Here is a 13,182-nt window from a genome sequence, read left to right as displayed (position 1 = left end):
TTTCAAACAAATTAAGACTTCAGAGATTTATAGCTGTAGTAACCTATTTTCAAACACTCTTTAATTTGACCGTTTCTGTCGCTGAGTTATAAAACCCTTTAACAACTGACAAATTCTGATAAGTCTTTGCCCTACTCTTTTTATCCTTGATGCCTTGTTATTCTAATAATAACTACCAGAAGACTGCGCATTCTCAGTTAAACGGTTTGATGCCAGAAATATCGAGGCACAACAATGGAGCCTTACTCAAAATGCGGAAGGCCTGAATCTGTTCAAAATGGCTTTCTGCTCTTGTACTGTCTTGGTGGCCCATCCAAATGGGGGCGACTTTGCCTAGCTCAAGTGACAATATGTGACCTCACGGTCTTAACTGAAATCAATCAATGTTTGCCAAGGGTATCATAGAGAAGTGAACCCAAATGACGGCAAGATAATGGCCTGGCGGGCACTAATTCTAGCCTATTAATTATTCAGATAAATTTAAGATTTCCATTGCAGAAGTTCAAATAAACCCACAACATGTTGAAAGTGCAAACATTTTCAATGACAGGAATTTATTAATATAAAAATAAGAGAAATACAGAATGTATCTACACGGAGAATCGATGTATGCTGAATTGCTTTACACACAAATACACATACATACGCACTATTGCACAAACAGTATGCCGAGAGTACATATTTCATACACAATGGCATGAAGCGAAGGACAAGAAAGGTTGTTTTTTTTTAAATTATGTGATTTAACAGGTACATCAGAAGCACACAGAAAGAATCCCATGCGGAACCATATCCTGCATAACCAGGAACATACAGTATAAGCCTGTTATTTCTGCTGCATTGGCAAGAATATGAGTAACTTCGATCTTGAAAAAAAAAAGTCAAGTCAAACACCAGATTGTGGTTCATGCCTTCTTGAAAAAGCAAAGTAAACAGATTATCAACAATGTTTTTGCATCATATCAACTGTCACCTCGCCGTCCTACATCTCATCTAAACCATAATCCTCCTCTGGGAAGTCTCCCACAGTCACATTCAGCGGCTTTACGAACGCCCCATAGTTCTGCTCGCACTCAAAGTAGCGCTTCCCTTCGCAACTGTGACGAAAGAGGAAAAATAGAAAATAGTCAGAGTACAAAAAAACTACAAAGTAGGCACATTAAATGTGTGCAGAATGGCACTCTAACCTGCCGTCGTTCTTCCCCAATGGCTCGTCATACTTGACGCCCACCCAATGGCCTGGCTTGAAATCTGTTGTGCCTGGAAACACCACAAGCAAAACAAAATTCACAATATGCGCCAATCTTTTTTTTTCTTCATTACCAGTAGGTGTTAGACTGCCCCAGTAGAGGTAAGATCTTAAGCCCGAGAAATTCGGGCCTAAAATGTCAATCATTGCTTCGGGTTGGGTCGGGCTTCTCTCTCGCTGACTTTTTAAAAATAAATATATGTTTATAAAAATGTATACTAAAATGATGTGTGGATACTGAACTAAGGAATACTTGTTTTAAAATAGTTTTGGCCACGAGAGACCGTGGTTCGCAAAAAAACAGAAGAGGAAACCAGAATACCCGGAGAAAACCCATGCAGGGACGGACAGAACATGCAAACTCCACGCAGTAAGGCCATGGCCCATAATTTTAGTAAACTAGTTAGTCTTTATTTACAATAACAACATTGCCCCCCACATGATTTTTGGCTATTAATATTGAACACATTTCATATTTAAGATTGTCGGCTGTGACCCATTTCAGATTCTATTATTGGGAGAATCCACTCATAATACATCTCAGACAGAAGGATAATCTTATAAAACAGCGGTCAGGTGTTTGACATCCTTGGTCGAGAAGGGGCAACATCGTGACAAAAACAGTTCGAGTGTCTTTACGTGTGTATCCAATCTTACCAACATACATGACCGTGCCAAGTTTTGTGGGCTGCCCAGGGACTTGGACTTGGCATCGGCTGCCCACGGAAATGGCTTCAGCGGCTGCTTGCTGCTCCTGCTCCCTCGCAATGCTCTCAGCTTTCTTCTTGGCCATCTCCTCCTCATTGTAACGGCCTAGGCACTGCTTCTTCATGAAGGATCTCGCTGTGCCTGAAGTGGAGAGACAGCCAGGGCGGATAAAGTCTCGATAAACTGTTCCGGCTCCGATGGTGATCTTTTTGTGAAACAGGCTATCTTGGTATGATATCTGTTTTTAAAAAGAAAGTTCACTTGCCTGATCTCTTTTCATAAGCATCATCTGACAGAACAAACTTCTCCACTTTGGTGACGTCAGTAAACTCTCCCAACTGGCCCCCACTTCGATCGATAACCTGATGAGGAAAATGAGATACAGAAAAAATACGTTTTTTGTGCCATCGAGTCTAAATGGAAAGCACACTGAGCTACACGTTGGAAGCTAATGCAGTTCTATGCGATGATGAATGAAAACCTGAGTCAGAGGAAAATGAAAATTATGCTTATTATAATAAGTATCATCTGCGTAAAACAACCTTTCAAAAAGTCAGACCTTCAAAATAAAAACATTCATGTAATAACAGTTTCCCCATGGGTTATTGGGCTACATGGTGGCTTATAGAACAGTCACAATCATTAAACGTGCAGAAAATAGCTTGAGTGCTACTGCTACATAGGAGATTAGTGAAAGTGTGTAAACGTAACGTGTGCAAAGAAAGTGGTGAAAAACTGTGATTATACTGTATTGCTTTTACTGCGAAGTCCTGCCTTTTCACAGGATGTTACACCGAAGCTGCTTTAACTTGTCTAAATGTTGCCCAGCAGCCCAGGAGGGTTGTTTTTGCCTTGAGTTGTTCAGTTGCTCAAACCCTCTATCCTGTTTTCTCTCTCTGTTCGTCCTCTGTCCCTCTACTCTGTTTCTCCATCTCACCACTGAAACCAAAGCCCTGCCCCCGTACATGTATTCTGCAGTCATCATCCACAGGATAAGAGCCCAGCAAAGCATTGTCGTCATCCAGCTTCTGCAACAGCTTGTCTGATGTGCTGAACAACTCCAGATCCATGCTGGAGGCAGGAGCACCCACAACCATCTCCAGTTTTCCCTTTTAAATAAATGAAAAAAAAAGAATATTTAATACTAGTATCTCTAGAGACAGTTGAGGATGTTGTTAGGTGACTGATAATGTAACGCACCTTAATAGATATAGGCTTACCTTCAGTTCTGCAATGGAGAGCCCTCTATCAAACCTTCGCTTCACCTCAAAGGAGGATATGGTGGTCGTAAGGCGCACGTTAACAGAAGGATTGGTAATAACACTTATTGAACCATCCATCTTTTTGACTGCTTGGCCAAGGATGCTGGTTGAGAACATAGAATGAGTGAAAATTAGGAAATGTAGACACATCGGCAAACTAATACTGTGCAAGACTTCATAGCAAATCAAACAATGTATACAGAGTAGAAAGTACCACTGAACTTTGATAACCATTGGTAGTCTCCGTTTCACGCAATGAAGTAAAAAGAAAGACATAGTTTAGATTTACGAGGGAACCACCTTTAAAGAAAAACACATGAAGCGTTAGCAGCTTGGGTGGCTAACATCGGCAACAAAGAAACACTGAAGAGGTACTAATGGTTTAATTTTAATAATAGCTACTTACAAAGATGTTTCTTTTGAGTGAAACCGAAGTTTAGTAGCACAGTATATCAAAACTGAAGAATCTATGCGTCACGTTGATATGTTTTCCGTAGCGATGTGTCAGCTCCTGTTGGTATTTGGTGGTACTTGCTCGAAATGACATTCCGGTTTCCGTCGTTATGTTCCCGCCCCTATACTTTAAATAACCAATCATATGTAAGCACGAACAGTTCGACAAATGGCGTTTGAAATCTGGCGGAAGTGGAACGTGAAACCGCCCACTCCCATGTAGTTGACATATTGATAACCAATCAGAGTAGAGAATTGTAATTACCGTAAATGTCATAGAGGGCGCTCGACAATACTGTACGAGTAAACACAAACCAAACGTAAAAATAGTTTCTTAGTTTCGACCGATTAAACAGTTCTACAAGAATAACATGCGTATATCGTGAACGAGCTTTACAACACACAAAAGACAGATGTTAATATCACATCAAATAGATGACACAAAGTGGCATTTTTTGTGGCATAACTAAACATACATAGAGGAACTTGAAGCAAAACAATCAAATAGATGACATAAAGTGGCATTTTTGTGGTATAACTAAACATACATAGAGGAACCTGAAGCAAAACAAGTTTCAATAAAGACTAAGATAAAATCACTTTTGGAATCAACACTGGATAACATGGCAAAATAACACGCGAAACCGACGGCGAATATATTTAGGGGAAAACAGAAAACAGGAACAGGCGTGCGCTATTTTATAAATGCGTCTTTAGCGAATAAAATAACACCAGAGCTGATGGATCAATGATTTACAGTCTTATTTCCTAACTTGTTGAGCTTGTTGAGGGGCGAAAAGGGGCGCGTCCTCGCCTGGTTGTCGCGCTCGGCTCCAATGGTGCAGGAGAGAAAGGGGAGCGAGGAGGCGGAGGAGAGGAGGAAGGGGGAAAAAAAGTTCAAGCAAAAAAATGGCTTCCTTGTCTATGGAGTCGACAGAACAATCCGACAATAGCGCCGAGGAGCCCACCGCCGCGGAGGACGAGAAAGATGCGGAGCAAGTAGCCGAACGCCTGCTTCAAACTTTCCAGCTCTCCGCCGTGAGTTTTTCTACGGAGCAAGTCTCGTGTCTGTGCGAGGCCCTCCTGCAGGCGGGCAATGTGGATCGCCTGTGGAGATTCCTCTCCACCATCCATCCTTCGTCCGAGCTGCTACGTGGCAACGAGACCCTGCTCAAGGCCCAGGCTCTGGTGGCGTTCCACAGAGAACATTTCAAGGAACTCTACGCTTTGCTAGAGAGCCACGACTTCCAGCCGTCCAACCACGTATTCCTGCAGGACCTCTACCTGAGAGCCCGCTACAAGGAGGCGGAGAGGTCGCGCGGCCGCAGCCTGGGCGCCGTAGACAAGTACCGGCTCAGGAAGAAGTTCCCGCTACCCAAAACCATCTGGGACGGCGAGGAGACGGTGTACTGCTTCAAGGAGAAGTCGCGCAACGCCCTGAAGGAGTGCTACAAGAGCAACAGGTACCCCACGCCGGACGAGAAGAAGAACCTGGCCAAAGTCACCGGGCTGTCCCTCACGCAGGTCAGCAACTGGTTCAAGAACCGGCGGCAGAGGGACAGAACCCCGCCTGGGACGCACTGCAAAAGGCAAGAACACACACGCACACGAATCCATATTGTTAAGTTCGAGTTCGACCTTCCTTTTGTTGACCTCCGTTTGTTCCTGTATATAAACAGAGCCAGTCCGTCAAGTCAATAAACGCACGTTAGAGGAGGTGACAGCAGAGCGTGTTGCTTTGTTATGAAATGTGAGAAGCGTCATGGTTCAAGTCTCCTGCAAAACACAATCTGCTCTGTCTGGCACACACGTTTTTACATGACAATAGCAAAGGGACGTTTTGAGAGAAAACCTTTTACACTACGCACCGGTGAAAAAAATACTTTGCACTCCAAATTAAACCCTGGCCAACATTGAAATGCAGTCGGCCAAAGTGCACATAATTTAAATATTGTAAGCCACTCTTAACATTAGAACATCAACACAGCGCTTCAGTACAGGAAAATACGATACTTAAAAAATGTCTGCCACACAAAAATTCAGTTAAAAATATACCTGATTAAATATTTAAAAACAAACACATTCTTAAAGAGAAAGTCTATGAAAAATGTTCTTCACAATAATATTTTTTTTATACATGGCATTCTGATTAATATTGTCTTTGTGAAGTATTACTGAAGCAGCAAAACCTGTTTCAAATCCATCTCAGGTGGCTGCCATTTTGCCTTGTACTGCCACTTGCTGTTGACTGAAAATGACATCACAGTTGCTCAGGGCTCAGGTAACAATTATGCCTCACCTGTTTTCTGGGTTTGGTCATGTGACTTTGTAAAAGACTGCTAAAAGTACAATTACTGATTTAACACCTTTATGTAAAAGTAAAAAAGTACACACTGGGAAGAAATAGCATTACACGCGCACACACACACACACACACACACACACACACACACACACACACACACACACACACACAAATGTTAATAGTACAAGCATGCAACTTAAATAGAAATATACTTGTTTAAAAAAAGATGCTATTAAAAATACAAGGGCAAGGCAAGGTTGTTTATCGCTCAAATCAGGCAAAGAACTACAGTAAGTCAAGGAAATAGTAATAGTAAAAAAAAATACAAGAACATTTAAAATACAAAAGGAATTAAAACAGGAGACTAAATAAATTTGTGACAGTAAAAGAGAATTTGAAAAACAAAGAATATTGTGCATTCATAATCGCAAAGAGATTATTTAAATGGTAGTGCATGAGAACGCTGCAGTAAAACAAATGTTTTCAGTCCTAATTTGAATGAAGTGGCAGTTGGAGCGGAACTCAGGTTTCATTCAAGAAGTTTGTTCCACAGGTGAGCAGCATAGTAATTGAATTCCGCTTCATTTTTTGTAGTTCTGGTTCTGGGAAACCACAATAGATCTGGCGCAGATGACCCGAGGGGTCTGGATGCTACATAAGGAACTCATAAATCTGTGAACCAGAAGTACAGATTCAAATGACTTTACTTAAGTAAAAATGGAAAAAGTACAGACTCTGAAGTGTACTTACCACTCTGGTTTGTTTTCTGTTTCCCTATTTTGACAAAGGAGTTGAAAGTACAAATGTCTGTTTTCGCATGCACGGTGTAAAAGTAAAAAGTCGTCATAATATGCTCAAGTACAAATACATGAAAAGTCTACTGAAGTACAGGATTGAAGTACTTTGTTACTTCCCACCATTGCAGTGTTAACAGGTACGAATGACCTTATCTTATCATATGGAGCTTTTTGTGGAGGTCTGGTAGATATATACGTACCTACTTTGCGGATTTTCCTCTTTCACAGGGGGTTCTGGTCCCCATTCACCGCGATAAGCGAAGGATCACTGTAATCCATTTTAATGCAAAGTATAATTTTATCCATTTATTCAATATAATAACATTCTACAAAATATTCAATGTGACAGCCCTCATTAGATTTGATGCATTCTTTTAAATCAAAAATGATTTCCTGGTTCAAATTGTTTTTCGTAACATGCCCACACTTTAATATGAATTTCTAAAATAAATAAATACATAAATAAATAATGTCGAGCATGTCATTTTCAGTTCAGTGGTAGTCGGTCACTTTTCACCACCCAGAAGCACCGCAGTGCGCCTATTGTTTACTAACAGTATGCCAAGGTCTGTCAGAAGAAACCACAATGCATGACACCACACCAAAGAGGTGGGGTGTGAACAGATAAGAGCAACCTTATCTTATCAATTGAAGGTTCTGTGGTGGTCTGGAAGATGTGTACTTTCCCAAAACCAGCAGCCTAGAAAGATCCAAACTGGCTTATAAGAAACTACATTGGGTACACAATTTAATGGGAGCCAATAACAAGCGCTGAATCGCAAAATCCACCTTTCAGTATTGATTGTATTATTGTGATTGGCACACCAGAAGGTGTTTCCAATATGTGTTTGTATACGACAGGCTAAATTTATGTTCAAGCGCTTGGATTGGACACTATTAGAGGGTGTAGGGGCCACACTGTTGTCATGGTGGTTAGCATGTTTGCTAACCATGATTTTAGTCGCCACTCAGTAATGTCAGGCATGCATCGATTGGGTATCTCTGAGTTGTGTCTATGCACACTGCACTTGCAGTGGCACAGAAATCATTTTTATCTATATTTGGAAGAGGCCTGATTCCGATCTGAAGATATCCCATTCCGAGCGGGTTTTTTCGATCCCCGTAGTGTGAATCCAGCCTTCATGATTATCACCCCGACTTCTTACGCCTATCTCGCTAAAAATACATTGTTTATTCCTTTGGTGTTTCAGTGAATCTGATGGTAACCACAGCAGTGAGGATGAGGCGAGTACCATGGACGAAACCCCAGACAAAGCGGACGAGCCCGCCGCCTCCAAGGCCTCTGTCATCTCGCTCTCAGCGGTCAACTGTGCCGCGGCAGGTCAGCTCATTGTCAATGGCTCTGCCGGCTTCCTGACAGCTTCCCAACCGTTAATGTTCAACGGTAATTCCCTCATCCCCGGTACCGGCGCTGGTGTCATCATCAACGGGCTGAGCATGGGGGATGGACAGAAAGTCACCCTGAGTCAGGTGGCCAGCTCCCCTTTGATACTGAACGGTGCTCAGGTTCTATCCAAACCAGAGGTTCCGCAGCAAGCAGTTTCCTTGGCAGATCAGCAGGTTTTGCCAATAGTCACAAAGCCAAACAGTCTTCCAGCCGTTGTCCTGAGCACAAACAACTCGACGGTCTCCAACCCAACGTCAGTCATCACTCTTCCCGTGCAATCGAAGAGCCAAAGTAGCAGTGCAATGGATTTCATCGCCGTGCCAGAAGACATTATAAAACAAGAAAGCAGCCAGCCAGATTGTTCCTCTTTGTCTTTGTCTCCCTCGCCGCCAACCAGCCTTCCGTCGCTAGTTCTTACACAACCCCCCTCGTGCCAGGAGGCCCTCCCTTCAACTGCCTTGTCCCTCCCGAGTCAGCAAGGAGAATACGTCGTTCTTGCCTCTTCGGTCCCTCAGATAAACCCTTCTAGCTCACTGGTCAACTCCAGTAAGTCCACGCCTCAGGTCTTCTCCTTGCCCCAGGTGGTGCCTTCCATCCAGGGCATACCAGTATCCCAGTTGGTTCAACAACCCCCTGTGGCACAGGTGTCCCAAGGTCCTCAGCTAGTCCCCGTTTCCCCTCTCACGTCACCTACAATCAATTTCCAAGGCCTTCCGACAATGAGCAGGCAGCGGGATGCTTCTACACCATTGGCTGATGGTTCCACAACAATCGTGTCCATCTCACAGGTACCCAGTACTCCTCTCCCACAACAAGTGACACGCCAACTCGGGACCCAGGCCGTCAACTCCTCAACCGTGAAACTCCAGACGCCACAGGTCATTTCTATCTCCTCCCCAACACAAGTGGTTCCAGTACCTCAAGTGAAATCCACCGTACCAGCAAAGTTAGTCCCTCTATCCGTGCCCCAGCTGGTGCCGGTCTCGTCCATCCAGACATCGTCCGCCATCTCATTCCCCCAGGTGGTTCCTGCCAGTCCCTCTCTGTCCGTGACCTCAGCTGGAGTGCCTCTGCAACTCCTGGCTTCAGCGCCAGGCGGGATCAATCAAAGTCCTCTCAGGATAAACCAACTAAGACCCATTCAGAGTCTGGGCCCAACAACCAATGTGATCCCCGGTATGCATCTGCTCAATTCTGGGATCATTCAGATACCTTCTGCAGCTCAAGGTGAAGGCACAAAAATGAATGGCCTGCATATGGTAGTGTTCATGAGACACAATGTTAACATTTGCTTTTTTCACCTCTGTTATGATTAAATACAAAAGGGCTCTACAAAACAAAACCTACAAAAAGTACTATACCAAAAATAGCATGTTCGAGAGATGTGTGCACAACTTACTCCAGTAAACACATCCATAGATATATAAATAGGTCTATATGACTTGCAATTCTGGGATCATTCAGATACCTTCTGCAGCTCAAGGTGAAGGCACAAAAATGAATGGCCTGCATATGGTAGTGTTCATGAGACACAATGTTAACATTTGCTTTTTTCACCTCTGTTATGATTAAATACAAAAGGGCGATACAAAACAAAACCTACTATAAGTACTGTACCAAAAATAGCATGTTCGAGAGATGTGTGCACAACTCACTCCAGTAAACACATCCATAGATATACAAATAGATTTATATGACTTGTTCCCTGCACTATGTGACTATGGTGGATGCTAAGCTAACATCCACGCTTTCTATTACCGGTTGCACTCTCCTGCTAACATGGCAGCCACGTTTGTACATAAATTTTTTTGATGCTAAAGTGGCCCCTGTTGACATGGCTGCTACATTGATCCGCTTTTTAGTCTGCTCTAGTCTACTGTAAAGTCTGTTTTTATATAACTAGAGAGCAGCGCAAGCGGGAAATGCGTGACCAGTCTTTGTCTGTTGATGCCGCCACAGTGCCATTTACGGCCAATTCTGGAACTAACAGATTTGGAATTGTACCTTTTGTACAAAACAGCATTTTGAGTGCACTGGACACTATTTTCTATCCCTTGAAACCAGGCGCCTTTTGGTTCCGGGTCCGTTGAATCAAGATTTTACGATGGTACAGTTTAGGTTCATCCTGAAATTTATTTGGGTGATCACTTAGTTCATTGGTGACTCAGTATTCACACAATTTCTCCAAGTAATGATGACAATCTTAATATTGCTAACCATCTATGATGTTCGTCTGTGGTAGGTAACCTTCTTCTTGGTGGAAGCCCCTACTTGAGTGTCCAGCAAGGGAAGCTGATTCTGACCATTCCGGCGGGCTTTCAACTTACCAGTTTGCCTCTGAAACCAGTTCCTGACCCGTCCCCCCTTCCCGCAAATGGTGTGAGTCTGAGTCCCACACCTTCAAATGTCCCGGTAACCTCCCAGCTTTCGACAACCCCAGATCAGCCCACCAACATCCTCGCAGCCCCTCCACTGAACTTCCTCAATCCACCTGCTCCGTATTACTCCGCGGAAACTGGAAGTGCAACCACCCAGACGTCCGCCATTTCCTCCTCGACCACGCCAGATCCGTCAGTCGCCCCTACCACGCCAAACGCTCTTTCCCCGGAGAGCATGCTCACCCTCAGTCCCATGTATGGAGGGGGTCTGACACCCAACATGCAGTTGTCCCATCCGACCTGGAGCCCCCTACCTCTTTCCACCTCGGCCGGTTTAACTCTGTTTGATGGACGAGGGAAGGGGGACTTACCTGTAGATCCAGGTCTCTTGGGTCTACCGGGTGGGGAGGCGCTGCTTCTGGGGAGCACGTCTCCGGAACAGGACACCAGATCCTCACTAGGGCATCCCGAAGAAATCGACGGGGACACCAAGATTCTGACTCAGCTTCAGTCGGTTCCCGTGGATGATGATCTGGGTTTGTAGACTTGTTTACCTAACACATCTGAAAAAAAAACTGCCACACCGTCCCAAAAAAATCTATGAAATAGTGCCTGTTAGTTTATTTGCTTGAGTTGTTCACGATTGTACAACCATCGCAGCCTCAGCTGACACTGAAAAGATGTATTTTCTGCAGCTTTAATGGACAACACGGGACATCCATTCATCCGTTTTATACTGGTTAATCCTTCCGAGCCTTGTGAAATCTGGAGTCTTTCCCAGGTGACTTTGGGTGAAAGGCAAACTACACCCCGGATTGATCGCCGGTCATTGACCGGGCTCTTAAAGTCACGCATTCACACTCTCCAGTCTGCTAGAAGCCATCCTACACCAGCCACACCAAAGTCCAAAGATCAGTGCTTTTTAAAGTGTGAGCCTATACAATGAAAATCATTGCTTGATGTTGGCGAAATTTCAAGTCGAGAGAATTTTCTTCCGACATATCAAAGTTAGTCTCACACCAAAATAGCTGCACGCTTCTTGCAATTTGTAGAGAATCATTTTAGCAAGACAATTACTGCAGGTTGTGAAATTTCAGGTAAGCGATTTCTTAAACACTTTGGATTCATATAACAATGTAATGACTGCACCTTGCTTCATTTTGTAATACTGTCTCATTTTCGCAAGACAATTAAAATTGCAAGACATGTAAAATTGCTAGTTTTCATAAAACTGTCTCCCTTCAGCAACACAATAAAGTTATTGCAATCATGCATGTGAACAGCACATTGATACCAAAGGTTTCGTAAAACCGCCCAATTTCGTATGAACCCTTGGTAAGCAGCTGATTTTCTGGGTCCTATTTCCTACTAATTTTAAGGGTAAGCAGCTGATTTTCTGGGTCCTATTTCCTACTCCCGTTTTAAGGTTAGCAAATTTAACAGGCTTCCAAATACTGTATTTATCATTTATATTTCTCCAGCTGCTGCGCCTCCCCTGAACTCGTTCGGCATCTCGCACTTTGAAAAGCTCTGTTCAAGGAAACTGCATCCAGATTGAATTATTAGCCGACGGCATGCAAGGAATGATCACGACCTCGCGGCTGATGCGTATCTTTTGCGCTCCACTTGCACTGTGGATGTTTGTGGCTTTTTGTTAGCAGTGTGGTCATAGTTAGTTTTGGAGGCAACACAGTAAACTATTCACCAGACCATCTGGGAAAGGCACAGGTCTTGAAATAGTTGGGTGTTGGCTGACATGTCCAAAAATGCAATTTTTTTCATTATTATTTTTTGTAATATATGATGTACTACCAAGGAGTCCAGATTTTTATGTGAAACACTATATGTATGTTTTTAAAGCTTCCAGGGACGTCCAGTTATATGTTATGAGCTGCATTTACCAGTTATGTAACACAGCCGCCCTCCATTTTTAACAATATTGACTATGCAATTTTTACTTATAGGACACTAACGTGTCTCAAGTTGGTTAAAAAACTTGGGAGCGCAATGAAAGCTTTACATTTGTAAACTTGACATCATGATGCTGCATGACACAAAAAGACAACGATAAGTGCCTTATATTAAAGCTTACACGTTTCGAATAAAATGTTTTGAGATGTCTGCAACCGAACGGGACTGGTTAGGATACACTCGTTCATGTGTGGGTTTTCGTTTCTGGTTAAAAAAAAAAAAATGTATTGATTTGTTTTCTTTGTATATTTTGCACATTTCATTCATACAATGTTTACGCCGTGTTGCTATGACAGCGCTTGGATATGTGATCACTTTGGGGTGTATAAGTGCGGAAAAACTTGTACAATTTTAGTCTGAAGTGGTCATGTGAACCTTCCACTGTCAGTGGTGAAACCTTTTGGCAATTTATGGTACACACAAGAAAACAATTAAGGGTTGTGTTACAATTATGACTTTTTTTGTTGTTATGGTAACATACAGTGGATGTAAAAAGTCTAGGCACCCCTTTTTTTCTTGGTCTGACTATGATTTTCTTGTAAAATGGGATTTGAGCAGAGGTGTGTAGACTTTTTATAAAAGACTGTTTTGTTCGTGCATTTAATCCAAAACTCATGTGTCCATTGGTGTTTTGCGTTTTATTTTGGGGAG

At 43.0% G+C, this 13,182-nt stretch overlaps 2 protein-coding genes across 4 annotated transcripts; one reads left to right on the top strand and one right to left on the bottom strand.

The window, feature by feature from the left end:
• Positions 1-522: 522 nt before the first annotated feature.
• Positions 523-4,525, bottom strand: tbcb (tubulin folding cofactor B). 2 transcript variants are annotated; one of them, XM_019887653.1, is made up of 7 exons: positions 4,446-4,525; positions 3,178-3,322; positions 2,923-3,066; positions 2,223-2,319; positions 1,907-2,098; positions 1,188-1,260; positions 523-1,097 (listed from the first exon to the last, which is right to left on the bottom strand). In XM_019887653.1, exons 2-7 carry the CDS (start codon positions 3,295-3,297, stop codon positions 983-985), a joined length of 741 nt encoding a protein of 246 aa, XP_019743212.1. In that variant the 5' UTR covers positions 3,298-3,322; positions 4,446-4,525; the 3' UTR covers positions 523-982. The 2 variants fall into 2 exon arrangements, with proteins under 2 accessions (XP_019743212.1, XP_019743211.1); XM_019887652.1 differs by lacking the exon at positions 4,446-4,525 and adding an exon at positions 3,626-4,409.
• A 32-nt stretch (positions 4,526-4,557) lies between these two features.
• Positions 4,558-11,157, top strand: six5 (SIX homeobox 5). 2 transcript variants are annotated; one of them, XM_019887649.1, is made up of 3 exons: positions 4,558-5,261; positions 7,986-9,358; positions 10,425-11,157. In XM_019887649.1, the coding sequence occupies exons 1-3, from the start codon at positions 4,582-4,584 to the stop codon at positions 11,102-11,104; spliced, it is 2,733 nt and encodes a 910-aa protein (XP_019743208.1). In that variant the 5' UTR covers positions 4,558-4,581; the 3' UTR covers positions 11,105-11,157. The 2 variants fall into 2 exon arrangements, with proteins under 2 accessions (XP_019743208.1, XP_019743207.1); XM_019887648.1 differs by having other exon boundaries at positions 7,986-9,409.
• Positions 11,158-13,182: the final 2,025 nt, after the last annotated feature.

Source organism: Hippocampus comes, unplaced genomic scaffold, assembly GCF_001891065.2.
Source record: "Hippocampus comes isolate QL1 unplaced genomic scaffold, H_comes_QL1_v1.1 scaffold6, whole genome shotgun sequence".
In the NCBI taxonomy this organism is placed as follows: Eukaryota; Metazoa; Chordata; class Actinopteri; order Syngnathiformes; family Syngnathidae; genus Hippocampus; species Hippocampus comes.
The sequence above is the reverse complement of the archived record's forward strand: the minus strand, read 5'-3'. Positions and strand labels throughout refer to the sequence as shown.

Bases quoted from the DNA above. Each gene is read 5' to 3' on its own strand.
- six5 (XM_019887648.1), top strand. From the start codon at position 4,582: ATGGCTTCCTTGTCTATGGAGTCGACAGAACAATCCGACAATAGCGCC. The intron at 5,262-7,985 runs GCAAGAACACAC...TTGGTGTTTCAG, and splicing joins CCTGGGACGCACTGCAAAAG to TGAATCTGATGGTAACCACA. The intron at 9,410-10,424 runs GTGAAGGCACAA...CGTCTGTGGTAG, and splicing joins GATACCTTCTGCAGCTCAAG to GTAACCTTCTTCTTGGTGGA.
- tbcb (XM_019887653.1), bottom strand. From the start codon at position 3,297: ATGGATGGTTCAATAAGTGTTATTACCAATCCTTCTGTTAACGTGCGC. The intron at 3,067-3,177 runs GTAAGCCTATAT...TTTATTTAAAAG, and splicing joins TCTCCATTGCAGAACTGAAG to GGAAAACTGGAGATGGTTGT. The intron at 1,261-1,906 runs GTAAGATTGGAT...TGGTGTTTCCAG, and splicing joins TGGCACGGTCATGTATGTTG to GCACAACAGATTTCAAGCCA.